Here is a 27,727-nt window from a genome sequence, read left to right as displayed (position 1 = left end):
AAAATCGGTAGGTTCCAAAATCGGTTAAAACCACAAAATTTACAAATATATAACTTTTTACTAATAACATATATCATTCCCCCCCCCCCTCTTGTGTGTTAATTTCGGGTCTTTGAGGTGAAATAAATGAATTAAATGAAATGGGAATCAAGCCTGTTAGCTTCACGGCGTAATCGAGGTGACCTAAGTAGTTTAGCTTGTAGTGGAGTAAGACTGCACCTACACGTTACAAGCAGTGCCACGAACGTAAGACAAAAACGACAAGGCTTAAACAGAGCTAAGAATGATGACAAGCAACTGACAAGGACAAGTTGACTACTCGAAACTTCGTCCAGCCTGTCCGAGAGGTGTCAATGTCCGGTCAGCTTGATTACAAAAGAGTGACCTTCATCGCTCTTACACCGGATCAAGGGTGTCGATCGCATCATGACTAGTGCTCTACGTCTAGCACGAGAAATGCTAGCGTATACGTTTATATTTCACAGCGCTTTTCACACCTGTCTTGTCCCGTTACGGGAAGCCATGCTGTGCCGTCCTCTTTCAAAGCCAGGGTAGCAACTGGCAGTTCTGCGAGACAGAAAGGCGTACAACGTAGAGTTTAATTCGATTGTGTCGCAGAAGAACGGTGCTTCGCTCAGAAGCTGAATCGAGAAAAGAGTGAACAGGGGCGAATTTCTCAAAATGGTCCCTATTCACACACAAAAAAAGGAAAAAAAGCTCTTACGCTACATCTGTTTGTGAGAGCGGATGTCAACCAACTCTTGAGAGATTAGGTTTATGGAGAGCATGGTATGATGCGCATTGCTTTTTATTTGTTTTCAGTTATTTGTCAATGTGTATTTTTTACCTTTTCTTGTTTCTCTCCTTTCTCTTCATTTCGTTTTTCCGGTAATATCTACATTTTATTCGCTAGTTGTTTCATCTTGCCATTTGGTGATGTTTGTTAACGTTATCTTGGTCTTTTTTTCTACATTCGTAGGGAAAAAAGGTGCGCGGTGGATTGCAAGGCACGGGCTTGTAAACTGACCGGCAGAGAGGTCACCTGGCCTCTCTGCACTCATTTCTTTTTTCGAGGTTATGTGAAAGATCGTGTTTACATGATCGATACGACAACATCAGATGAGCTCAAGGCAAGGATAACGATTGTATGCCGTAGAATTCCAGCGTTGGTCATTAAGAAAGCCACTGAAGATGCGATAAAGCGGACTCAATACCGCGTAACTGCAGAGCGAGATTTATTCGAACACATACTCAAGGCGGCAGCTGTTCAACAGCGCTTACTAATGCACATGTAATAAGGGCACACTGATATCAAGTCAAGTCAAGTCAAGCCAATTTATTTCAGCATTTCTTTTGTACAAACAGAAGAATGCTAGGACAAGCACAAAAAGCTGCTAAGCTGCAGCTTGACTGGGTGCTTGCCCCATCACTTGGCAGAAACAAGAGACAGAAAAATACATTTGAGTGAAAAAAAGAATATATACAGATTTCAAATGACCATGTAAAAGTATGGGAAAAAACACAAAGCACGTCATATAAAATACTCAAAGATCTGTAGCGACTGCTCTGTTATAGTATGTCACTGAAAAATATATAATGAGCAGTAGCGCACAGAACAGCAGTCTACAGAAAACGCTAAACACATGATGTAAAATAATTAGAAACCTCTCTACAAGAAAATTGAACAGAATTACAACATAAATCTGTTCTTCTTACTTCATTTTTTAATTTTTTGAGCAGACGTCCCGATTGCCCATTCGGCAAATTTGGAAGTGGTGCGTTTACTTTCTTGAGCGCATCGCTTTTGCATTTTCTTTACAGGTGGGTCACTTCCCGGTCTGTTTATTTCGCTTTTATTTTTGCCACGAACCTATTTTTGCGGCACGTGAACGCTCCCATGAAAAAGAAAACCATCAGCTTAATTTGGCTTTGGTCCGAAGCATGTTTCTGGCTCGAAATACAGCTGCGTGCGCAGTCTTTCGATGCGGTTCGGGCAAAGCCGGGATATTGAAACATTCTATGCCTATTCCATTGCTTTTCACGTTTCGTCCGTGGTCAAAACGGCACTTCGGCAGCGTTAACAAGGGGCTTTTGTCATTAATGTGATCAGTCGACCTTGACAGACGGATAATAAATGTGACGTAGAAATGAGTGAAAGGAATAACTGCGAAGCCGCGAAACCTGCTGTTGGTGCACCTTCCGTACCATTATTAAGGTTATGCGCTGTCTCTTCGGGTTCGCAACAGGCAAAGCAGTTGCTTTTAATCAGCTTATTTGAGGGCTCTGCTTTATGATGCGGTTGGGAGCGCAGTCACGTGGTATTTTTTTTTAAATACCGATGCTTTTAATTACCGTCCGGAAAAAATTAGTACACAATTAGTACGTCGCTGAACATAGCAGTTAGATGTCATTTTGGTGTGCCTATTGACACTTTGATAAATGGCACAGTACTTCTATAGTCAGATAATTCATTACAATTAAATAATTAAATCTCAGTAACGGAAAGATTACTGGCGGCTACTCCACTATACTATAAACAATATTCACTAGGTTTTCTTGGCGTAACGCAACCGGTCTTCTTTTTTTAAGTCTTGGTGCATAGTAGTTGGGACACCCTGTATAGGCCGGCCCCAGCTAGAAATTAAATGTGGTGTGTTCTTCATCCTAGACTTAATCAAATATCACTACAGTTGGCATAATACCTCTCATTTCTCTCTCTCTCTCTCTCTCTCTCTCTCTCTCTCTCTCTCTCTCTCTCTCTCTCTCTCTCTCTCTCTCTCTCTCTTTGTATGTATACATCATGGAACACGTGGCGAAGAAGAAACAAAGCGACGCGAAAAGAAACTCGGGCGAAAATAAAACTAAAAGCTCGAAGCGAGACGAAAGTGGCAGCAGGAAAACGGCTGGTATGGCTGACCGCCGTGTCTTTTGTCTCTATTTTGACATTCCCCCCCCCCCCCCACACACACACACACTTCTCCGCAGCTGCTTCCTTTTGCGGCGTGTTCTCCACGAGAGCGCGATGCTCTGGGCACCGGCCTCTGGGTTTCTTTTTCTCTTTGCAGGACCGGTATTTTTCTTCTCTCGGGCGCTTCCGGATGCCACTCCAGCTTCCGTATAGAGGAGCTAGCAGCTGTTACGCACGCTTTAGTAAAGCAACAACTCGAAAAAAGGCAAGAACGAAAGAAAAGAAGAACGCAGATCTTAGTCGTGTTTTCTCTCGCCTCGGTAATGACTCTACCGTTGCGTAACAGCCTACTTCAAAGTACATAAAGGCAAGCCCCTTCCATCATTACGTCTATTAGCTCACTACAGAGTGTGTGCGCGCTTCATTCGATTCACTTTCTTTGTTTTCTCTTTCTCTCTCTTCCGTTTACTTTTGAGAAATACCGTTGTGGCTGCTCAGTTTTCGTTCGTGATAGACGAGAGGGAAACGGAGCACGCCGGACTTACGCGCTGTTTCTTTCTGTTTTTGCTTTTTTGGTCATTGTTTATTTTTTGGGAGGAGGGGGAGGGTAGGCTACGAGCGGGGCGCATTGATCCAAACGTAATAAACACGTTGCGGCAATGCGATTTGTTTCGGCTTTTCCAATTTACTGCCTCAGCGACGGCGCTCTAACAGATTTCAGCGCCACACGAACTGGGTGGCGAAAAACGGCAAACGACTTCCACAGCCTCCTTGTGAAATACCGCTGAAGACACGCCCGTCTGTCCAATTTCCGAAGTGATGCAGCTTGTTCTTCAGCTTACATTCAGTTTTCAGAGCTCTATCTGGTGGGAAACCTGCCCAAAGCAAAGTTTACGACATAATGGCGAGCACGTTTTAGAGAGCGACTCGATACGTTGAGGACACGAGCCGCAAAAGATCATGCAGGGGAATGGTCATCATCATCATCAGCCTGGTTACGCCCACTGCAGGGCAAAGGCCTCTCCCATACTTCTCCAACTACCCCGGTCATGTACCAAATGTGGCCATGTTGTCCCTGCAAACTTCTTCATCTCATCCACCCACCTAACTTTCTGCCGCCCTCTGCTACGCTTCCCTTCCCTTGGAATCCATTCCGTAACTCTTAATGACCATCGGTTATCTTCCCTCCTCATTACGTGTCCTGCCCATGCCCCCCCCCCCCCCATTTCTTTTTCTTGATTTCAACTAAGATATCATTAACGCGCGTTTGTTCCCTCACCCAATCTGCTCTTTTCTCATCCCTTAACGTTACACCTACCATTCTTCTTTCCATAGCCCGTTGCGTCGTCCTCAATTTAAGTAGAACCCTTTTCGTAAGCCTCCAGGTTTCTGCCCGTACGTGAGTACTGGTAAGACACAGCTGTTATAAACTTTTCTCTTGAGGGATAATGGCAACCTGCTGTTCATGATCTGAGAATGCCTGCCAAACGCACCCCAGCCCATTGTTATTCTTCTGATTAGTTCAGTCTCATGACCCGGATCCGCAGTCACTACCTGTCCTAAGTAGATGTGTAGATGTATTCCCTTAACACTTCCAGTGCCTCACTACCTATCGTGAACTGCTGTTCTTTTCCGAGACTGTTAAACCTTACTTTAGTTTTCTGCAGATTAATTTTTAAACCCACCCTTCGGCTTTGCCTCTCCAGGTCAGTGAGCATGCATTGCAGTTGGTCCCCTGAGTTACTAAGCAAGGCAATATCATCGGCGAATCGCAAGTTACCAAGGTATTCTCCATTAACTCTTATCCCCAATTCTTCCCAATCCAGGTCTCTGAATACCTCCTGTAAACACGCTGTGAATAGCATAGAAGAGATCGTATCTCCCTGTCTGATGCCTTTCTTTATTGGGATGGGGCAGAGAATGGTGAGAACACATAAAGGGCGTTGCCAGTGGCCATTCACTGGGGGACAATGCAAAAAATCTAGAGGCACTTGCGAATATCGGTGGCAACGCAGCGACAAATCCAGTCCTTAATTTTGCACTGAAAAATCGGGAATTATGACCTTTGATGAAGAGACGAGTAATTACGTGGTGTCGATTCAACAGCAAGTAATAAGCATAGTCAAGCAATATAAACACCTCGACGTATACATAAACGAAGGAAAGACTTAGTCAAGCACGCACCACGATAATCTGAACATAAAGCGCAAGGGGAACGCAGCAATAATCAATCAGAGCACTTTGGGACCACAATAAGCATGAGGTGGTGTTTGGAATCTAGAAAGGAGCAGTAATTGTGCAAGCGCTAACGTTCGCAAATGCCATGATGTGCTTAAAATCGGATATCTTGTTGGGGTTGGAAATTAACCGAAGATCGGTAGGACGATTGGCTTTGGGAGCCCACGTATAAACCACATGTATAAACCAAGTATATATAAGCCAAGTGTAAACCGCATGCAAGCGATCTTGCGCGCGACGGCGACAAGCGACGCGATGGAGATGGCTGTCGCGTTCACTCGTACCCCACACGAGCGACAACCTTGAGCGACGACTCGCCAGTGTTGCCGGTATGAGGGCAGGAAATAGACGCCGAAACTGGCATGAGGCGTGCGTTATTAATTTAAGTTGATGTGAGTTACTGCTAAGGAGCAGCGTAAAATATTTCTGAACGTCATGCAGTAGGTCCCTATCATTGCACGTATCAAAACTTCGTCGTTTGCTCGTTCCCTGCGACAAATGGTAGTACTTGACTGATGTACATCCAGTTCCGGTTTCGTGCCCTATTGGTTATAGCCGCTCATAGCACTTCCGGAAGACGAGCGATGAATTCTAGGTTTCCAGAACCGAGCGATCGAGCGAAAAGAACTAGCGATCTGTCGCCGCGAAGGCCCGTTTCGTCGCTCAAAGCCGTCGCTCGTCCCTGTCATGGACAAAATCGCTCTCATGGGGTTCGGGCTTAAGACCACAAGTGATACAGTGCGGCGTGACATAGGCTAGGCCTCTATTGAAGTCAGAGAAGCGCACAACATAGTTGGTTTTGAAGAAAGAATAAGAAATGGACGAAAATAAATAGGCAGCTAAAATGCACAACCATCTGTATTTGAAACGCGTGGCCACAGAATGGAGGAAGAGGTCAAGAAAGTTGGCAACCAAGCGCAGGGTAATTTAAAGTGTTAACAGACAACGAGGGGTCATCAAAAAGAAAGTGAGAAAGAAAAGAGACATCAAATAGGATGCAAAGAATGGAAACAAAAGAAAACATAAGAAATCACATGCATCACAAGAGAAATCAGAAGCGAAAATCTGTACGATAACACGAATGGAAGCGCCTTGTTAATGGATGCTCGAGCCAGTTGACTAATGGCAAAGATACTCACACAACGATGAGGCATGTGTCTGCTGCAGCGAAAATCGGAAGACCACTCAAAACATCCTAATTCATCGTAATTCAAGAATGCAAGCTAGCAAGCACATATGATTGCTCTTGCTCTTAATTGAAAAATAAATTTGGCAACTTCTACAGTACGTGGCATCAGCGAAGCTTTGTCTTTCTTCCTTTTTCTTTTTTTTTTTAACAAAGCGCGAAGGGAGCGTTTTGCAAAGAGATTGCAGTTCCATCTTGATGAAGAAGAGTGCGCACGACGACAAAAGCTTTTCATAACGGAAAGCAATGAGGAAGCATCATCCGACATTCCCGAAGCTTGGACAGAAGTAGAGAGCCCTCGGGAATTCGGCGCACCAACAAATTTCTGGCTGCAGTCCCTTTTTTTGTGTGTGTGAAGCTATGTAGAAGAAACGAGACGCGTTTCTTTTAGAAGAGAGCGATGCGAGTGCGAAGTTCCGTTTACTCGAAAGCACTCAGGCTGGAAGGACAACGTGTGCGAGAACTGTTGTGCAGACAAGGCATCTCTCGGCGTGCGCCGGGCTTTCCGATGATACTCGACTTTTCGGCGTAATGATAGCGGTCGACGTGGAAAAAGCCGATCAACGAGGACTCACCTGGAACTTTCGAGCCACACGGAGCCACTACAATAGATTATCCTACACAAAAATAATTAAAGGAAACTCTGGCGCTACCATCTAGAGAAGCTGCAAGTATTGCGGTTCAGGCAGCATGGGATTATCGGCTTTATTCAAGGCTGCCCGGACGGCTCCGCTATTTCTCTGTTGCCCATTTGGGTTACTGTAGCTAAGCCGCGCTGCGCGTCGTTCCCGTATCCAGGAGATACAAGTATAAAAGAAAACGCACCATCAACGATAATTGTCAATGTAAGCGAATGGTCGAACGCTTCTAGAAAGCTACTCGCATTATTAAAGGAATGATGCGCTTGGAGGCAGATATTTGTTACAGTGGAGATATTTAGGTAGCGTTTGCTATATCATTGCGTGATTACGTAGAAAGCAGAGACGTTAACCAGCGCAATTGTAGCGGTGGTCTACGTGGCCATACATGTAAGCTGATTCGTCATGTGTGCTGTCCCAAGTGGCGCGAGTTCCGGCGTGGACCGCAGCTGCCATCCTCCTCTTACAACGCCACAGCTCTCTCTCACAGCGGCGACATGGAGAGAGTGCGGCGAAACGAGGGCTGCCCTTCCACAGCGCTGCCCCACAACATATAAACATGTGAAGGCCCCGAAGTTCTCGCGTGACAGCCACGCTCGGTAGACGATGAATGCGTTTAGTTGCAAAATGCAAGGTGCATGTATGCACGGTAGCGAAGCTCCCATAGAAACCCATACGTCCTGCAATGGTGGCTGGAAGGATGGAGGCTTTGAGCGTCCCCTTTGGAACGGGGCGGTGGGTTGCGCCACCAAGCTCTAGTTACTACATTGCCTAATATACTAGCTATGTCAGAAAAAGAGAAGAAAACCCACGAAGAATTTCCATCCCTACACTTTCTGAACCCCTATTGGGAACTTGTTTTTGTACGCCTCCGCTGTTTTTCGTTTCGCTACTTTTATTCCACCAATCTTCCAATCGCATCCTCCTAATTTCTATGGTGGACACGTTTCCTATCCCCCTGCTCTCGCTGAACATAAGGGCTTCAAGGAGGCCAGAGATACCTAAATCGACCACTGGGCAGATAGTTTCGCATTCTAATAAAACATGCTCCATCGTTTTCCTGCCTTTACCGCAGCAAGCACATGCTTATTCTTCCTTCTTATATCTTGCTTTAAAGTGCGTGTTCTAAGGCATCCTGATCTCGTTTCGAAAAGTAATGAGCTTCCCTTTGAGTTATCATATATTGTTTCTTTCCTCATTTCGTTTCTTTCCTCTTAAGTAGTTACTAATAGCAGCTTTCTTTTCCATTGCCGCCATCCACGAGATTATCTCAGCCTCTTTGACTTTGCGCCTGACGTTTTTTCTTGCCATGTTGCTCACCATACTGGTCGCATATTTGCTGGTAAGCTTCCTATTTCTTTTCCTCTACTGTGAATCAATGTTCTTCCCACACGAATATCTGAACACTCTCCCAGCCCGTTTACTTTCTTCCATATTCCTCAGTCGTTCTTCATAATCAATTTTACTCTGGGATTCCCCCATTTTAAGACTTGTCTAGCCCATATCACCCTACACAGCTTCATTTGTAGTCCTCCCGTGAACGCCGAATGCGAGGCGTCCCACTGACCTTTGGTTGCCATCGAGTCCTGATTGTATCCTGACTTCAAGCAAACAACACCCTTTCCAAAGGTAAGTGCTGAAACCATTACACCTTTCTACATACTTCGGAGTACCTCGTGCCTATTGTATCCACATAGCGCTCTGTTTTTCATTATGGCAGCGTTTCTCGTCCCCTTTACTGCTACTGCTTTTTCCTGCGTCTCCATATGTCTATTGCCTTCGTTTATGCATATACCAAGGCACTTACTTTCTTTCACGCGAGGTATGTCCTGGCCCTGCACTAACATTGTCTGTTCACTGTTTTCACTGAATATCATAACACCTGATTTTTAACGCTAAATTTCAGACCGAAATTCTCGCCTTCCTGGCCACAGATATTAGCCAGACGCTGAATATCACTTTGCTTGTTAGCTAACAACACAATGTCATCCGCATAAAACAAACCTGGCAGCTACTGCTCTACTACTGTACCCACCTGTTTATATGAGAGATTAAACCTGATATTACTTCCCTCTAGCACCCTTTCCATCCTCACCATGTACATCATAAACAGAAGTTGGGATAAAGGGCACCCCTTCTTCATTCCCTCGTTGATATCAATTTTCTCCACGATCCTCAACCCTTCCCATTCAACGCGAACGGTATTTTCTAGGTAAATCTCTCTCAAAAGTTGTATACAATCGGCGCCTAAGTCTTCTCCTTCCAGAGTATTCCACAAAATGCTGCGGTTTTCATTGTCATACGCTCCTGTAATGTCTATGAATGCTACATGTAACGGTCTCCTTTCTACTCTGGATATTTCAATACACTGACTAAGGACAAATAAATTATTATCCAGACGCCTACTGATTCTGAAGCCATACTGAAGTTTTCCCAATATGTCATTATTCTCTGCCCATGCTTGCAGCTTTAATTTAATTGCTTGCATTTCTAACCTGTGCTTTACCGATGTAATGGTCAACGGTCTATATGAATGAATTCTATATTTCTCCCCCTTGTCTTTATAAATTAAATTCATTCTACTCTTTCACCAACCGTCTGGCATTCGTCTATCTTTTAAGGTTTGTTCTATATATGCTTTCGAAAGAGCTTCCTTACTTTTTGGTCCTAGTTTATTAATCAGCCTAACGAGAACCTGTATAGCTCTGTGGCTGTGCGCTTCGGAATTTTCTCTTCGGCTTTCTTCCAGTTGAAATTTTTCAGCACCAGCTCCTTTTCCATCTGGTTCTCTTTCATGCTCTTTTTTTTTTCCTCAAATCCGACCACGTCATTGCCTTGGAAAGATTCGGTTGCTATTTTTCTAATGTAATTTAATGCCTAGTTCTCTTCTAGTTTGTTTCCATCTTCGTCTAGGATATGTTGTGTTGTTGTTGACTTCCTGCCGAATAATTTTATGCGGTTCCAAAATATTCTAGGTGCCGCGTCCTTTTTCTCACGTATTTCTGACAACCAACGTTCACTTTCACCTTTTATCTTTGCTTGCACAAGAATTTGAACTATAGATCGGTTTCTCCAACTATATTTCACATTTTCTGGCTACTTCGTCCTGTGGCAACTACGCTTTCTTTTCTTTTTTTTGCCTGCTTTCTGTGCAACACCTCCAACTGTGTGAGAAAAAGAAAAAAGGAAAGAAAACCCAAAGAGAATTCCCATAACCAAATTTTCTGGCTTCCTATTGCGAACTTTGCTTTTGTACGTCTCCGTTTTCTGTCGTTTGCCTACTTTTCTTCCACCAATCTTCCAATCGCCTCTTGCTAATCTCTATTGCAAACATGTTCCATTTCCCCCTGCTCTCGCTGAACCTAATGGCTTCAAGGAGGCCAGAGATGCCTGAATTGACCGCTGGGCATATATTTTCGCATTCTAATAAAACATGCTCCATCTTTGCCCTAGCTTTACCGCAGCTAGCACATGCTTCTTCTTCCTTCTTATATCTTGCTTTATAAGTGTGTGTTCTAAGGCATTTCGACGCGCCTTAGCTGAAACAATGTCACGAGATGCCGCCGACAGCTTCGCTATTTTTTCCCAACAAACAATGACACCAAGGACAGCAGAGGAGTAATCACTTCTAGTTCTCAGCTGAATTAAAGAAATTATATATAGATGAAAATGACAGTGGATGAAAAAAAAGCAACCGACCGCAGGTGGGATACGAACCCACGTCTTCACACTATGTGTGCGATGCTCTTAACAATTGAGCCACCGCGGCGCCGTTTCACAGTCCATCTTCTGTGGTACTCAACCACTTTCCTGTCGAACTTCGTACTGTGGACTGTCGCCATGCAGGCGAAGCTTCGGTTGTTTTCGGTTGTCCCTAGCAACATCGAATAATATTAAAACTAAACATGACATGTGATAAAAGACGGAACAGAATTTCCTTTAAAGCTTCCTGCCTAAACAATAGGCGTTGGGGTGAAATGTGTGATGCCACAGAAGTCGGATTCCGCTCAGGGTAATTGTCCCTTTCATAGTTGGAAAATCATTAAAAAGTATGTTTTTTTCGCTACATCTGGTCTGAAAGAATGTTCCTTTTTCGAACTAGAACGTGGCATGCTCACCTCACCTTGTGCGTATGCACTGGTAAACGAGGTAAACATTCTAATGTTTACCTCCTTTTCTGGCAATAATTTTTTCTGTTTCCGGAAAGAGGGAAGCGCGTATTGTTTAAGGCTTCCTTGATTTGCATTTTTCTTACTTCAATGCCCCTTTTAGATATCGTTCGCTGAATGCATTATTATAGAGTTTTAGTACACTTTGTGTACAAAATACCGCTCTCCCTGAAATAATAAATGCAGGCAAGAATAACAACAAGTGTGGTATTATGTATTTACCACTATACATCATGTTAGAATCATTTCTGTCTTGCAAGACTGCTTTCAATGCGAGAAAATCAACCAGACATTTTCTTTTTTTTACAATTTCACCCACAGTGCCTTTCCAGCCAGCAGTTGAGTAGGACGCAGTATATATTCTTTTAAATAAAATTTCCATGCGCCTTAGCTAAAACAATGCCACGAGATGCCGGCGACAGCTCCGCTATTTCTTCCCGACTCTCTGGTATCAAGTTAACCGGGCAAAGCTTACTTTGTTTTACGTGGGGCAAAAACTATGATATAGCAGAGGTCTTGGTGAGCGTCCGACTGTGGTGGCACGCGCAGTCTGTTTTGTTCTTAGTTTTATCGACCCTTCTTTTTCTTTTGCTCTTAAATTTAACACAGCGCCAGGACATGAATAACTAATGGGATTAAGACGTACTTACCTCAATTAGGTTCTTGATCTGGGACAGCTTGACGCCAGAGTAGGACAGAGCGCATGCCATGGCTTTGAGCGCCGGCGGCGAAAGGTTCCTCCGAGCCATCCCAAGATCTGCGAGAATCTGCGTTTTGCGCAAAAAAAGAAGAAAAAATAGAAATATGCAGATCCAACGCACATGTTGGAATCTAGGCGAGGCGAAGGTCTTTAGTTAAGATGTTAAATATTTCTGGTCCGATGACTCATGTGGGGAATCGTAATGCTTTACAACAAATATACGACATGGTGAAAAACAAACACCATAACTAATCCTAAGATTCTGGGCGTCAGGTACTCTAATTGTATACCTTGCTAATATTGTATCGCATATAAGCGTGATTTGTCATATTATTTTGCAGACGTCCATCCGCTGCATCAAGGTAAGGTTAGGCCTCTGTGCAGTATCTGAGGAGCTTGCTTTCTAAAACGTATGACTTATCACTTACCTTGGGTTGCACAAAAGTGGTCTCCAAATATATTGTGGCCGTGTTTGACAGCGTTATGATTACGAAGGAAGGTAAAAGAACCCCATACACTGCCTCGAATGTCTCGATTTGTTGGCATTTCGTGAGAAGAGCTGTTGCTAAATATGTTGCTAAAAACTGCAATTAGGTTTTTCTTTCTATTTTTGCTTGTATTATCTCATTCAAATGACCAAAATATAGGTTTCTCATTCCAGCGATAAAATTCGGACAAGAAGTGGTTAACTAAATGCCATACAACTTAATGCAACGTGTGCATTTATTGTATATATCTAAGTATGTTACGGCTAAGCCCCGCAACTAAACAGCATATGTCTCTGGCGCTTCTCCCTGTTTCCATTGTCCGTTTGCTTGATATCTCGGTAACCAACGAAAATTCAGATCTGGGTTCCTCTTATTCTTCCCCCCACCACCCCCTCAACACGTAAACCTTGTGTTTTGTTAACTTCGTCTGAGCATCGCCTTTACTACTGTCTGTTCCAGCTTGCAAAGCAGTTTTCCCTTTCTCCGGTGTTTGCTTTTAATTTTGACTGACTGCTTAAACAAAAACAGCCCTTTCCTGGTCGCCGATACTACAAGAAGCCGGAGGCACTTCTCCGGGAAATGGGTATTCGTGCGGATAACCGAGATGTGATAAAAAACTGCAACGCATTATTCGCACCCAAGGAGCCAAAGTAACGAATCTTATGGCGGGCACATTGTGAAACTTTCGTTGAAACCGCCCCAAGCATTTTTTTTATCTTAAGACGTATGTGCACATCATAGAAACGACCCTGGCATGTTGAAGCGGGTTTGAGCTTTAGATATAAATGGTATTATCGGTGTCACATACAGGGTGTTGTTTACGAAACCGAGTTATACCACTAACCACAGCGGAAAAGAATAAGAGTAGTTTTTATCGAAAACGAAACGCAAGCAGTGCAAGGAAGGGGGGGGGGGGGGGAAGGGTATTTCTGGCGATTACACCTCAAAGGGGCCACATGGGCTTCTTCCGGCAACTTGCGGCGAGCGCTTTTTTTCTTCTCTCTTTATTCTTTTTTTTTTTTTGCCCACGATGACAACTTATTTTTATGATGTTGTTATTACGAGGACAAAGGTGTCAAGTCGGACTGAAAATAAAAGAAAGGATGGCAATATTTATTTTTCTTATTTCTTTCTCTTTTTATCATCTCCTCTGCCAGTAACGTCGCTGTCTCTGCCAGGGCGATGCAGACGAACCGAATCCGGAAGGTACCCTTGCCGTATAAAGCTTTTTGTCCCTTTTTCATACAGGAAGGGCAACGATATTAAGTTCACTTTTCGCACGACAAAGTCCTAACATTTACTTCTGGCTTCACGTTTTCGTTGCCTCTTTTTTAACGTCCTAACTTATTCGCAATGCGGGTGTATTCTATTAATTTTTTATTTTGTATATAATTCGGGGCGTGGGTGTACAGGAAATTTCAAGGCACTATTTCTACAAAAAAAATGCATGATACGGGAAGTAGATATTCAGTACACAAATAATAACAATAAACGGCAAGTAACGCACAATATCATAAGTGTCTAAGTAAAACAACGTTACAATAAACGCAAGAAACAATTCGTTCTCGTTCCCTTCTTTCAGTTACCGTGACCGAACCCATCGAAAGAACAAGCTTGAAAGTTAAAAAACATAATCATTATAAGTATAAATTAATGAGCCCCTAATCTGTACACATATCCAGGCTGTCCCAGCTATCATGCATTAAGCTTTAAAAATATGCAAATGCTACATAGCTGGACAGAACCAAGGTAATGTTGTTTGCCGTCGCTTGTAGTTACTCAGATGACTATCTTTTGCATTCCGCCTAATGAAGTTAGTTTTAATTAATTAATCAAGTTCTCAAATATCACAATTTGGTGAAAATTGTCAATGAGAAAATTGCAAAGCAACATGAAAAACTCCCTATACAGCTGTCTGTTGCTCAATCTGTGCTACATAAAAGTGTTTTTCTGAGCGTGAAAGAATCCCGCGAATACGCAATGTGCCTCAAGCGGCCAGTCGCGCACCCACGCTGCGTACATTTGAGGCCTTATTTCCGATTCTTTCCGTGCTTCCTTCCGATTTCCTTTATGGAATCCTTTTAAGTGCGGTACGTACAAACCTTAGCTGTTATATATTGTAAAGGATATCATAAAACGAATTTCAATAAGTTTAATATAGTTACTAATTCGTTTATAATTAATATTAATAGAGTGAACTCTATCGAAATTAATTTATTTGCATTACTAGTCGAATTTTACTGTCTAATCTTGATTTTTAAAGGTTACTCAATATTTGGTCGACGCCTTTCTCTTTTTTTTTTCCTCTCTCAACTTTCGACAAGACATGTACCATTCGTATTCGATACTTTAATTTTTCACACTTGCACATTCTATGCTTATCCGGTTACCTTTTGATAGAACTCAGTTTCTTTAACTATCTCATCCACTTTGTATATAGCGCTATTTCTTATTATTATTATTATTATTATTATTATTATTATTATTATTATTATTATTATTATTATTATTATTATTATTATTATTATTATTATTATTATTATTATTATTATTATTATTATTATTATTATTATTATTATTATTGCTCGTTTTTCAACTCTTTAAGAATCGTGTTATTTTACGTCCAGTTCTGCTGCGAAAAAGTGAGTCTGCCATGTAGGAAACGCCTGCTTACAGGCGATGACTCTTTACCGAGTTGTGTGCACCCCTTCTCCTTGAGTGCCACGGGGGCATTCTTGGCTGCGCACAGTCCGCCATTAACTGCCAACAACTAGTTAATGCTCAGGCGCTGCAGTCAAAGCCATTTCGAAGGGACGCTTTTTCACACACAATTTGGCGCCACGGGCGATATTGTAGTGACCTACAGAGTAGATACCGGAACTCGCCGCGTACATGGCCCGCAGTGCACTAGCCCATCCTTGACAAGCCTTGTCTGTTTGAGGTTCTATGAAACTGTATTGCAGTCTGTCGTAATTCGCTTTATTATTCTGTGTTCTGCTGCACTGAACGGCCCTGCGCTGTACAGCGTTCCGCAAAGTTTTCGAGTGTTCTGTTGTATGTATTTCTATCGCGTTGTGGTCAATGAAAAAAATAATCCTGCAATCGCATACTCTGTCTTTTTTACTAGCCTGACCGAAACATGTAACATGCAACCGACAGTACAACATGGCTTGCATATCTTAATCTTTAGAAACTATCATCATCACCACCACCATCATTAGCCTATTCTATGTCCACTGCAGGACGAAGGCCTCTCCGTGCGATCTCCAATTAACCCTGTCCTGCGCCAACCGATTCCAACTAGCGCCCGCGAATTTCCTAATTTCATCGTTCCACCTAGTCTTCTGTCGTCCTCGATTGCGTTTCCCTCCTCTTGGTACCCGTTCTGTGACCCTAATGGTCCGACGGTTACCTAACCTGCGCATTACATGACCTGCCAAGCTCCATTTTATCTCTTAATGTCAATTAGAGTATCGGCGATACCCGTTTGCTCTCTGATCCACACCGCTCTCTCCCTGTCTCTTAACGTTATGCCTAGCATTATACGTCCCATCGCTCTTCGCGTGGCCCTCAACTTGTTCTCAAGCTTCTTCGTCAGTCTCCAAGTCTCTGCCCAATATGTCAGCACCGGTAAAATGCACTGAATGTACACCTTCCCTTTCGATGTAACAGTAAGCTTCCAGTCGGGAGCTGACTATGGCTGCCTTATGCGATCTAGCCCATTTTTATTATTCTACTAATTTCCCTGTCATGACGAGGGTTCCCTATGATTAATTGCCCAAGGTAAACGTACTCCTTCACAAACTCTAGAGGCTGACTGGCGATCCTAAACTCTTGTTTCCTTGCCAATCTATTCATCGTTATCTTTGTCTTATACATATTCATCTTCAACCTCACTCTTAGACTCTCTCTGTTAAGGTCCTCAATCGTTTGTTGTAATTCGTCTGCAGTGTCGCTGAATAGAACAATGTCATCGGCAAACAGAAGGTTGCTGAGATATTCGCGGTCGATCCTTACTCTTAAGCCTTCCCAGTTTAATAGCTTGAATACTTCTTCCAAGCACGCAGTGAATAGCATTGGAGAGACCGTGTCTCCCTGTCTGACCCCTTTCTTTATAGGTATATCTTTCTGCTTGTGTAGAATTAAGGTAGCTGTGGAATCTCTGTAGAAATTTTCCAATGTATTTACGTAAGCGGTCTGTACTCCTTGATTACGTAATGCCTCTACAACTGCTGGTATCTCTACTGAATCAAATGTCTTTTCGTAATATTCTCATCCGGTCGAAGTTTTTTTTTCGTTTGTTTTTAATTTTTTTTATTTTATTTTTTGCTACAACGAGAGACACGTATTGTCCTGCACGCTTGCCAGCTCAACTTCGAAACTATATGTGCTTGTTTTATAGAGTGGTAAACGCATACTGATGAATTTTCCATTGAATGAAGTAACACTTCTGGCCCTTATACACGTCACTCAAATGGTGTAATCAATTAGTTAATTAATTATTCCTAGCTGTAGAGCAGAAAAATGCCTTTAAAGGCTCCATCCACGAACGCACGACTGCCGTTTATGTTTGCATGCGTGACGTCATTCGTCTTTAAAGCCTGCAGTTCGGCAATACCTACGCGAGTGCACCGATGTCATAAAATCAAGAGAAAGTTACTGTGCCATACGAAGCAGTTCCCAGCGTTATCTTTTTTCTTTCTTTTTTCGTGCGCCTTGTTTTCAGCCACGATGCCATTTTGTCTACTGTTCCTATACTACGGTGTACTTCAACCTGATGAGCACGGCAACAGGCGGCAAGCAGTGTGGTCAGGGAACACGCAACGTTGGACACGTTGCCACCGCACAACGAAGCAACGTTAGCTAATATACGGCGTATAACTGGACGGAGCTATATACGCTGGCTACGCTACCCCATAAACTGTATGAGGAAACAACGTCTTCTTTTATTATAGTTGTTTTCTGCCTTCGCGCCTCTTGCTTTTCGGACAGAGGAAATCGGGCATCGTGCCAGAAGAAACGCGACGCCTCCTCCCGTGTCAGCGCGATGGAATGCCGCATATCTGGGTCTCATGCCGTGCTCGGCTGATGCCGCGCGGGAAAACGCAGTCCAGTGGGATTCGCGCTGATTCTCATCTGGTCGAACAGTTTTTTTTTTTTTTCGCGACAGCTGGAGACACGCATTGGCCCGCACGCTTGCCAGCTCAACTTTTTTTTTTTTTTCCTCTTGCGGGCGATAGTTATACGCGGCGTTCCATTCGACGCGCTTCGACGAGCCCGCGGATCGACCGAGCGGGAAAATCGACGCCAACCAAGAGCGATGCACTTTTATTCGCCGCCCAAAATCTTGGCACCGAGTTAATGCGGTGGCTTTGTGGCTATGGCGTTTCGCTCTTGAGCAAAGGTATTGGGTTCGATTCCTGGGCAGCGGAGGCCGCATTTCGACGGGTGCGAAATGCAAGAACGCTCGCGTACTTAGGAGCACGTTGAGAAACTCCACATGGTCGAAATTAATGCGGAATCCTCCACTGTGACGTCCCTCGTAACCCACGGCGCAGTTCCAGGACGTTAGAATCCACAATTTATTTGTTATCACCCTGTTTTATGACGCAGTCGCCTGGTTGTGCAGCAGTTGAGAGGACTTGTCAGACAGCAACTAAGCTCAAGCATGCGCAGGTTAACTATATTGGCGATTATTAACAGCAGCTAACGCAATTTGAGCTGCTTATTCTCGCAATAGGGTTTTTAAAACTGTCTTGCGCGACCGTAGTGGCACCGTCGAGGCGCTCCGAAATCACACGTGGAATGTGCCAATTATTCATGCCAGTGTGCGTATCTAAATCACTCCGGCGTGACTAGTGTTAGGGATGGCCGGACGCCAAGGGCGATACTTCATCCCCTTACCCTCTACATGGTCGTGGCACCGTGGGTGCTACGTCATCCCCTTACCCTCTTCTGGCCGGACCCCACGGCGCCGGAGAGGTCATTCACCCGACCTTCCCCCCGGATTCGTCGAAAAGAGGATCGACTTCTCCTCCCGTGCTCGGTATTGCAGGAGGAGGGGCCCCCTCTTGGTGCCTGTCACGTGTCATCGACGGAAGCAAGATCCCGCCCACACTTGTAGAGAGCCTATTTAAGGGGCTCCGAAATGTACTTTTGTGAGACTTCATACTTCATACTTCAGACTTCATATCTTTATGCTCTTCTTATTTTCTTTCAACTACCTTTGAATAAACAGTGCAAGTTTCGCACTAGCAAATCGTCTCGCCCCTGCTTGGTCGCCGGATCTACCGGATGCCTGCAGCCCGCCGACAACGCCACGCTACCCAATAAGTAATGTCGGTCGAGCTTCGATAGGCAGGCGCCGCTACTTCTCGGCAGCAGTACGGTACGCTACACTGGAGTACGCAACACTAGGAAAGGCATTCCCACGCGCTTGAAAAGAAAAACGCTATAACATTAAAAACCATGGCAAAGGAAGGGTGTTGAACGTGCGCAACTGCAACGTTTGCCCCCGCTCTAACCCATTCCCGACGTCACAAAACATAATCTAGATTGCATACAGAACATTTAAAGACGCTGTTCTATCTACTGCATAGATTGTCTCTACGTATCTTGGGTGCAGATGTCATTACTACGCATACCTTTCAATAATGCTTGCCGAGTTTCGCGAACAACCCGTTCGATAGCTTATGAGCACAGCAGACTAAGCTAAAGGTCAAGTCAGTAACAAGGCAAATTGCTCTAGAAGAAGTCTGTGGACAATCTATAAACTGCCACATTCATGCTTATATATGAGGTTCCCCTTCCAAGCGATTAATCTTACGTATTCATCAGGGTATGCAGCATAACGCGGGATAATTTTAGCAGCTTCTATATACTGTGTCACGGTCTCAAATTTATTAATCCGGCTGGTAATTGATGAAGTTCAATATCAACCCCCTAGCTCAGACAATACGTCCTGAATACGCATAAGGACCAGTCTAAATCCATGCGCCAGAAAGTCAGCGACATGTATTCAAACAAGCCTCAGGGCAGCAGTCTGCTTAGTTTCTTTTTTATTATTATTATTCGTCTCTCTAGTGCCAAGAAAGACCGACCGCCCTTTCGTCTCCCGTATCCGACCCTCATCGCAGCTCGTACATACACATGCACCCCGTTTTACGCGCACTAGACGCGTCGCTGCATAAAATGAAACAAAGTACAACAACATTAAGTACGCTCCAGAGCCATTGCCCTTCGTCGCGCGTATCGCAAAAGCCCATCGATCTCTGTTGACACACGTCTTTCAAGCACGTTCGCCAAGTTTCTGGCACAAAAACATACAGAAACGCGTTGTTTTTTCTCCCATAGAGCGCGGGCGATGGCGATCAGCATCAGTAAAAGAGGCGCGGCAGCGTGTCGTAGCTGCACGCGAAGCAGCAAACCGAGGAATAATGCGACCAGAAACAAATGACCAAACAAAAAATAACGAGACCCAGGAGGCAAGAAATTGCACGCAGCGAGAAGCTTGCATTGCTCACCGGGGCGGCTCGGTCGAGTCCTTCGGCGGCGAGCGCTGGGCCGCCGCACAACGCACCGAGGCCGAAGTCCTTCAGCTGGCGTTCAGCCTTGAAACTGGCCCGAACGCACTTGGCCAGGTTGCCTGGGAACTTGCACGCGATCGAGTGGTCGCTTAATCACTCTGGCGCTGGGGCCCCGCGAAAGCATATGCCGCGTATACGTTGGACAAAGTGCATGGCGCGCGCAGAGCCCGCACACCGTGGACCAACGACCGAAAAATGAGAGCGCGCAAGCGGCGCGGCATTGTTTTTTGACTCGTTTAATAATTCAGCTGTCACGCGCCTGCAACTGACATTACACTATGCGCATGCACGCGTAACGTGCGCGCCGCTCGACGCTGGCTATGAGAGTGTGCTAAGGCCGGCAGACTGCTTCCGAGCGCAGGCAAAGCATACACGTAACGCGCGTTCGGATGGCTTTGCGACGTCGCGACTATCAGCATTCAACGCGCAGGGGTGCAACTCGAAGTAAGCCGAACTATACAAGAAGGGCTTCGCAAACGCATTACCTTAAGCTGACCAGCAACAGACGATCTCGTAATTTATGCTAGCCTTTGCGTGCCGTTATCGCTATCGGTGTCTTTCCTTTGGCGCCCTCCGTATAGAGGCTCAGTTGTAATGGCAATCTGCGCGTGAGCACGAGGTAGCGGGTTCGAACCCCAGCGACTGCGGTGGAGGCAGCAACAACGCTCGTGTACTTAACTATAGAGGGTCGACAGTGATTCGGAGCCCTCCACTGCGGCGCGTTGCACCTATAGAATGTAGTCGCAGAGGCCAGCGTTAACTTATGCACAAGGTTGCTCTCCTACGCGTATCAAAGGGGCCTCCCGTGGAAGCAACCTTTCGGGCAGCTAATTTCTCTGCGCAAACTTCGGCAGGCACGCCTACCTTGAAGTTTCTTTGTTGCTATGGCTTCACTTTGACGAGCCTTGCACGGCGATACCACTGCAGCGAAAGCTTATTAGATGTAAATCAGCTTTTTCTCGAATGCAGTTGGCTTTGCCTTGCACGGCGATACCACTGCTGCGAAAGCTTATTAGATGTAAATCAGCTTTTTCTCGAATGCAGTTGGTTTTAATTAAATAGCCAGCGCTGAACCTACAGGTAATTTCAAACTGGATGCAAGTACGGAGTACTTCATTGCTTCCGCAGGATTAACTCTCCCAACTCCACCTTCCCACGTTCGGTTATGCGGGAATGGGGATTATGCTAGATCATACGAAAAAAAAAAAAGTTGCGGGAGACAGCCGATTGTTTGAACGCGTTCTCTCTCGCGTTCTCTTCCGATTGGGCAAAACACAGAAGCAGCACTCGTAATAATGCACGGAATTAGGATGCCAAGTGTATCTGAGCTCGTCGATATATGAAGGGCACTGCTCAATTAGCACACTGAAGATGTGTACATAACATGCAACGGAATAAATGTAACAAAAATTTAAAAAAAAAGGGGGGGGGGCATGCCGGAAGCGTTTTCATCGCGCCCAGATGCTTGTAAATAAACAAAACAAAAATAAAATAACATGCACGCAAATAGTTCAAAAATAACTACGACGAAAGCGGTACACTTGATACAAGGCGAGCAACTTTGTGCGCACGTATCTAATTGCGTCTGATATGATCAGCCTTATACCACACGGTATCAGCACTGCTGCATAAGGTCGGATGTATATAATGGACCCAGACGACGTCCGTTCTAATTTCCTGGGGTGCAAAGGCTTGACTGCCTTTCCCGTCTACGCTGCAAAGCGGACACGAGTTTTCCTTATTGCTATGCCGGACGCCAACGCCGTTGTGAGGCAAACTGATTCCATTCTCACGCAATGCAGCGGGCAGAGAGAAAGACCGGCCCGACGTGGAGCACAGCAATGCGCTATTGAGAAGCGTTTATGTGTTCGGCACGTAATACCCGGTAATTGAAACCCCGTTTAGGCGGTCTGGTTCTGTACGTGCGTACTTTCTTGTGTGCTCGCATGCGTGCGCCTCGATATGTTAATGCAAGCCGATGTCATTCTGGCATCTCGGTGCATAGGCTTCCTTGTGTGCCCGCCGGGCGACGTTAGGTAACACATAATTACATGTTGAGGTGCCACCAGGAGAAAATGTTGTGAAGGACAACTATAGCGGTTGCAGTTGGCTGTGAAAAAAAGTAATAATAACAATGATAAAGCGCACTTTAAATTAAGGTAGAGGTTACACAGGAAACGCCCTCCGTCTATAAGCTAGTGGCTCTGAGTATGTGTGCAGGTGCAGTGCTGTGGATGTTCTGGAGTGTAGGAGAAATTGTAATTACTATACATCGATGGTATCGCTGCAGTCATTGACTACTGTTGCTCATATGGATGTAGACAACAAGGCGACGTAGCACTACTTGGTGTCATTACGTCATAAGAACTGCGTATATTTAGGAAAGTATCTAAGGATTAATCCTCCCAACGTGACACAGGCATGCATTAATATACCACTGCCCACGGCATCTCCCCTTCCTTCTTGACGGTGATGGTGGTAGGGAAAGGCAGCTATCGTCTGCTCTAAGTAGCCACTTTACTCCAGCGACCTTGAAGTCACCACACAAAACCTGGGCATCACCACAGCCCCATGACGCAGAAGTGACGTTGCCTCGCCTTATCTATGGATGCAGTCCGGCAGAAAAGCTTCAATCTGGCTTCATCTGCTCTTCTTTGCGACGTAATCTTGAAGGACCGCTCGCTACATTTCAACCACTTATTTCAAGCTTGGTGGGGGGAACTCTTTCATCGTTGGGGCTTAAAGCAGGTCTTGTATTAGTGACGTCATAGCAGTAAAGAGCAGGCGCCAGATTTCTCGCATCACCAAGCCTTTCCAGACATAGTGAACAGCTCCACATCGTTTCACATTACACGAGTAGGCCCCTTTGGTTCAGGCCACTGTGATATGGGTGCTTCCTCGCGCAAATTGCCACACATGTGCGACTCGTTCTGCTGTTACTACCCCCCACCGTGCACAAAATAATTTAAAACTTAAAAGAAATAAATCAAGGATTTTGGCCGAGCTTTATATTGTTACGTGAACGAAGGATTAAGAACTGGAGACTATTTACAAAATATATTTACAAAGGATAATTCAGCGCTGGACAGTTCAGCCGACAGCTCGAGGGCTAGAGAGCGTTCGCCGTCTTCGTCGGGGTGCCCGCATGCAGGCGCTCCTCAATGCAAATTACTCGCATATCTACACCTTATAATGAAGAAGGAGGTCTTATATAGGTTCATTTATATTTATGTCCCGCTGGACTCCTTGGCAGGAAGTTACAGAGAAAAAAAGCGCTCAGTAGACATAACACGCTCTGATCTCGTGCTGCTCGTCATTGAGTTAATGATTTACCCCTGATTTTGTCTGAGACCCGATGCACGTGACAGCATCCAGGCGGCGCTGGTGTCTCTGGCCTGCAAACAAATCAAGCGACGATAAGTTCAATGAGCATACTTCTTTTTTCCCTCATTGGGATGCACGTTACAATGTAAATAAGTTTCAGAGAATGGTGGAATAAAAGCTGCGTAACGACTGGTAGCTATTTTTTGTAGCCAAAGACATCGTACGAAGACAAAGCTATACTCACTAGGTTTCTACGCCTGTCACTGCGGCGTTTCTAATTTCATTTAACAAGAGAAAGAGGGCAAAGAGTCAGCTCGTTTCAACCGCTTCAGGCTTGATATTTATAACTTCTCACTGGTCTAGGCCTAGCTTTAACGTAAGGAAAGAAGAAACCTCGCTTGAGCCTAGACAAACCTCCCTCCCCCCCTTTCCATGTCTTTTCTAAGAGAAGGCACAGTGTGTTGGAAACTTGGAATGGTATTTTCTTTATCGAATCAAGCTGGTCTACCGGCCTCTTCTGCCAAATTGCATCGATAATAGATTTTTTTTCTTTTGAAAATTACATCAGAAGGGCAGAATGAAGATGAAAGTTGTTGCAAATTAAAAAACAATTGGAACGGCTTCAATATTAACAAATGTGTGTTCATCTCAGTTTCTAGTTGGCTTACAATGGACACTCGAAGCCGCTGGTGGGCCATTTTGCGAGGGAGCCAGCCTAAAACATTCGTAGTAGCCTTGTGCAGTCAGTCAGTCATCACTGCACATTTGATTCGTATGCCCTTGCGTTTTTTTTTTACCAACGAAAGCGAGATTGGTTACGTTTGATTCGACTCGTAGGGTTTAATGTTACAAAGAAACGCTGTGGCTGCGAGGCACGCCTTCGTGGAGTGCTGGATATATTCGCGGCTGCGGCAACCGACCGCTATAGTCATCGAGTCACCGCGTCGAGTTCATCGACTGCGCTAGCCTTTCCTCCCTGTACGTAAGATTTCGCTCTTACAATCACCCCGAAAAAATCACGTTCCGAGAATCTTGCATGTGGGCTGAAAGCGTGGACGTCACTTACTGCACAGTTGCGTCACAAGCTGGGAGACATCCTGGCCCTTCGCGCTCGGCCCGTAAGCAGCGAGGAAACACAGCAGCCCGAAAAGGGGCGCCCGAACGTTCTGCGTCGAAAGAAAAAAAATAATTCTTTACAAGCGAGAGCACAGACGTCAGTTCTGATACATACCGGAGCCGAAACAATGCGAAAGAACGCGACGAGATTAGAACACAAACGACAAAACGCTTTGTCACTTGTGTTCTTGTCTTGTCCCGATTCTTTCGCGATATTTCGAATTCTTCACGGCACCAAACCCTGCATATAATAGATAATGTGTACCTGCGACATTATTGAGGTGGATGCCAACTGAGGTTGAGGCCAACTGATGTTGTGGCCACCGGGCGAAATCTAAATCTGCCGGAGTAAACGTTCAACCGCTTACAGCTGTAGCTATAGCCTGAGGCCTCTTAACTTCTTATGCAAATTTACTTTGTCGCACACTGAAACATACAAAAAAGTTTCATTTGATACGCGTATCATAGCGAATTACGGCTTCGTAGTGAACTCGAAACGTTAGAACATTATTATTATTATTATTTTTACTTAGCGAGTGACGCAACTTCGTTCTCGACACTCCTTTCCCGCGAAGACTTAAAAAAAAGTGGCACTAATTGTGTGTGAGCGCCTGCTTTATTAGAATGTAAGAAAATTCTGTAAATGCGGGTGTACGTTCTACGAACATAGACGCGGGCTCAGTGTTCTGCGGCAGAATCTGCAGATTGGTGACTGAGATGCGTATAAGCTCCCTACCCGCTGATAGCGTTTTCTCTCTTTCTTTCTTTCTTTCTTTCTTTCTTTCTTTCTTTCTTTCTTTCTTTCTTTCTTTCTTGTCTTTTATACTGGCCTACTAACATCGGCAGTTTTCTTGTAGCGGCCACACTAAATTAGGTTAGTACTCACCCACTGTTTACCTAACGCAATTATTACGACGCAGTCTATCTTTACGATGGTTGTTCCGCGTTCTAAGGGTAGCAAGCCTAATATCATGTGATAAAGCTTACTGCATGGAATTCGAGTAATTTCTTTTTGTTCACATGACCAATGAGACATATTTGTACTCAATGAACGAGAAGAATGGAAACCGAATGGCCTGACATTTGTTGATCAGAACCATATGAAGCCACATACGCACCCACATACGCACCCACATACGCAATGCATATACACATGATAGGTGTGCCGATCGAGCTCCCTGCAATGCACTGAAGGAGATTTATTTATTTATTTATTTATTTATTTATTTATTTATTTATTTGTCTGCCAGGAATAGTTTTCAAATAAAGGATATGTTCATTATAGGGCAGTCGCCGCAGCTTCATCAAAGGCGAATATATGACGTGATTTTCTTATAATTCTTTTTCTTGGACGTATAATATCCGGCAGTATTTCGTATGCCAGACCAAATTATTGTACCTCCAGAACATTCAATCAAGATTTGCATGAGTTGAGTTGGCCAACTTTGGCGATTGAAGAAATTTGCACATTGTTTAATACGCAGCGAATTTCCATAATCCGCATTCACATCAACGTGTAGATAGATGCTTGCACTGGCTCGCCGGCCTCAAAAATAAACCTCATTGCTGTGCAACTTGTCGTCAAGCTTTATCTCTGCATATTCATGTTTGTGTAGAACTGTATATTCTAGGCTTTCCGACCCTATGACGTTGTTTCTTCTTAACTTAGAGCTTTTTTTTTTGTTGTTACTAATATGCGAAAAGGAGTGTCCGTCTCCATCGCGGGGTGACGACAACTATTTATTTAATTTTCATGCTGATGAAAGACATGCCTGCGGGCAAATATATCGCCACAGGACAGGCAGCGTAGAAGCGATAATTTTCTTCCACGAAATTAAGTCCGCGTCCCACGTCGTCTGGGACACGTAACTTGGACGTCGTACGGGACAGTCATCTGCACGTTGGAGCAGCACATTTTCAAGCTTGAGGACTGAACAAGGCTTCTGTAGATTCCGCTGCCACATATCGGTGTTACGCCGAGTTTCGTGTGCATATTGAGGCCTCTAACACTCGGAAGGACTCTGCACTCGCTAAACGTTTGCTGCCACCTGTCGGTTTCGTGCCAAGTCTCATGCGGCGTAGTGACGGCGCCTGACGTAGCCTCTGCGGCCATCTACCGGGATTGAGAACAGCTGCTTTGCGCGGGGCGGCAACTTCGACAGCTCCACCTGTCTGTGCTAATTGTTATGGGGCGCCTTATTAGCTTCCACATGTGAACAACACCAGATAAGGTTTACCTTATCTCGTCACATTCGAAGGCAGATTACCAGCCGTCCAAACCTTAATACCGGCAAGCATGTAATATTACCATCAGATATAGTCACTTTCATCGGCGTTGAATGTGATCCACAATTGAAGTACCATTCACAAGATGGAAATGTCCTCAAGATAACATTCGGCATATAAGCGCTAATCCTGACAAGGAACTACTTTCGGTGGCAGCATATCCTCAGACCACCTTACTCCGCTGTTAATTCACAGTCATCTTACCTGTGGCATCGCACATTATGGTAATATCTACTTAACTATTTAAACAGCCCTTGCTCCTCTTCAAAACTGGGCTGTCCGAACAATTACGTTTGATCACTGCAGAGCATACGTACCTCCCCTAAACCATGACCTCAATTTGTTACAGATAAACTCTTTGCTAAAAACTTAGGTTACGCCTTTAGTCCTTTTTCGAAGTCGCATCACTACATCCTCTGCAGGATTTTCGCCCCCTGACACCTCATGTATACAAACGTAACAAGTCTCTCAGGAAAAAAAAAATGTTTTGCTCCCCAAACTGAACAGAAATTATTGTACGCGCAAAATTAAAGAGCTTTCCGTGGTCATTTCATTTTGAAATTCGTTACCACAATATGCAAAGTCATTTTACTCTAATTATGCGCTCTGTTGTAACCTGAAAGAATTTTTGTTGTCAGCCAATAACATATAACTGGGTATTTGTGACTTCTATTTGGCACTGATTTTTTTTTCGTGTTTTCCTGCAACCGTTCTTGTTTGGTCCGGCGGCATTGTAATGTGGATATTGTTCTGTGTGCAAGTAATACCTCAATCAATGTTAAGAATTCGAATGTTTGCTGGTTCGTTAAACTCTTACAGTGGTAATGCTCCATGTGTTGTTATGTGGCAGCTTAACGTTTCGGTTTTGCCTACGGCGTCTGGCAAGCATGAGCGGTCCCGGTCTCCCGCCGGAGGTCGCGAGTAAAACTAATCAGGTACACTCTAGATCAGGCTACGCGCGGACTCGGGGAGCAGACAAGACGCTACCGAGGGGAACAGACGCGCTCGCAGGACTTCTGCCACGCAGTCGTGTATTCGGATTATAGTAAATAGTTAAACAGTTTAATGTGGGCGTATAATCATCCTCC

General features: G+C 44.6%; 1 protein-coding gene across 1 annotated transcript; it reads right to left on the bottom strand.

The window, feature by feature from the left end:
* Positions 1 to 153: 153 nt before the first annotated feature.
* Positions 154 to 26,852, bottom strand: LOC142558566 (uncharacterized). The gene is made up of 6 exons (XM_075670699.1): positions 26,844 to 26,852; positions 24,304 to 24,403; positions 23,247 to 23,308; positions 19,851 to 19,979; positions 11,790 to 11,906; positions 154 to 567 (listed from the first exon to the last, which is right to left on the bottom strand). The coding sequence occupies exons 1-6, from the start codon at positions 26,850 to 26,852 to the stop codon at positions 541 to 543; spliced, it is 444 nt and encodes a 147-aa protein (XP_075526814.1). The 3' UTR covers positions 154 to 540.
* Positions 26,853 to 27,727: the final 875 nt, after the last annotated feature.

The sequence above is a fragment of the Dermacentor variabilis genome, chromosome 9 (assembly GCF_050947875.1).
Source record: "Dermacentor variabilis isolate Ectoservices chromosome 9, ASM5094787v1, whole genome shotgun sequence".
NCBI classification, from domain to species: Eukaryota; Metazoa; Arthropoda; class Arachnida; order Ixodida; family Ixodidae; genus Dermacentor; species Dermacentor variabilis.
This window is presented reverse-complemented; position numbering and strand designations above follow the sequence as displayed.

Bases quoted from the DNA above. Each gene is read 5' to 3' on its own strand.
- LOC142558566 (XM_075670699.1), bottom strand. The intron at 23,309-24,303 runs GTAAGTGACGTC...ATTTGTTTGCAG, and splicing joins GCTTGTGACGCAACTGTGCA to GCCAGAGACACCAGCGCCGC. The intron at 11,907-19,850 runs GTGAGCAATGCA...CGCAAAACGCAG, and splicing joins GACTCGACCGAGCCGCCCCG to ATTCTCGCAGATCTTGGGAT.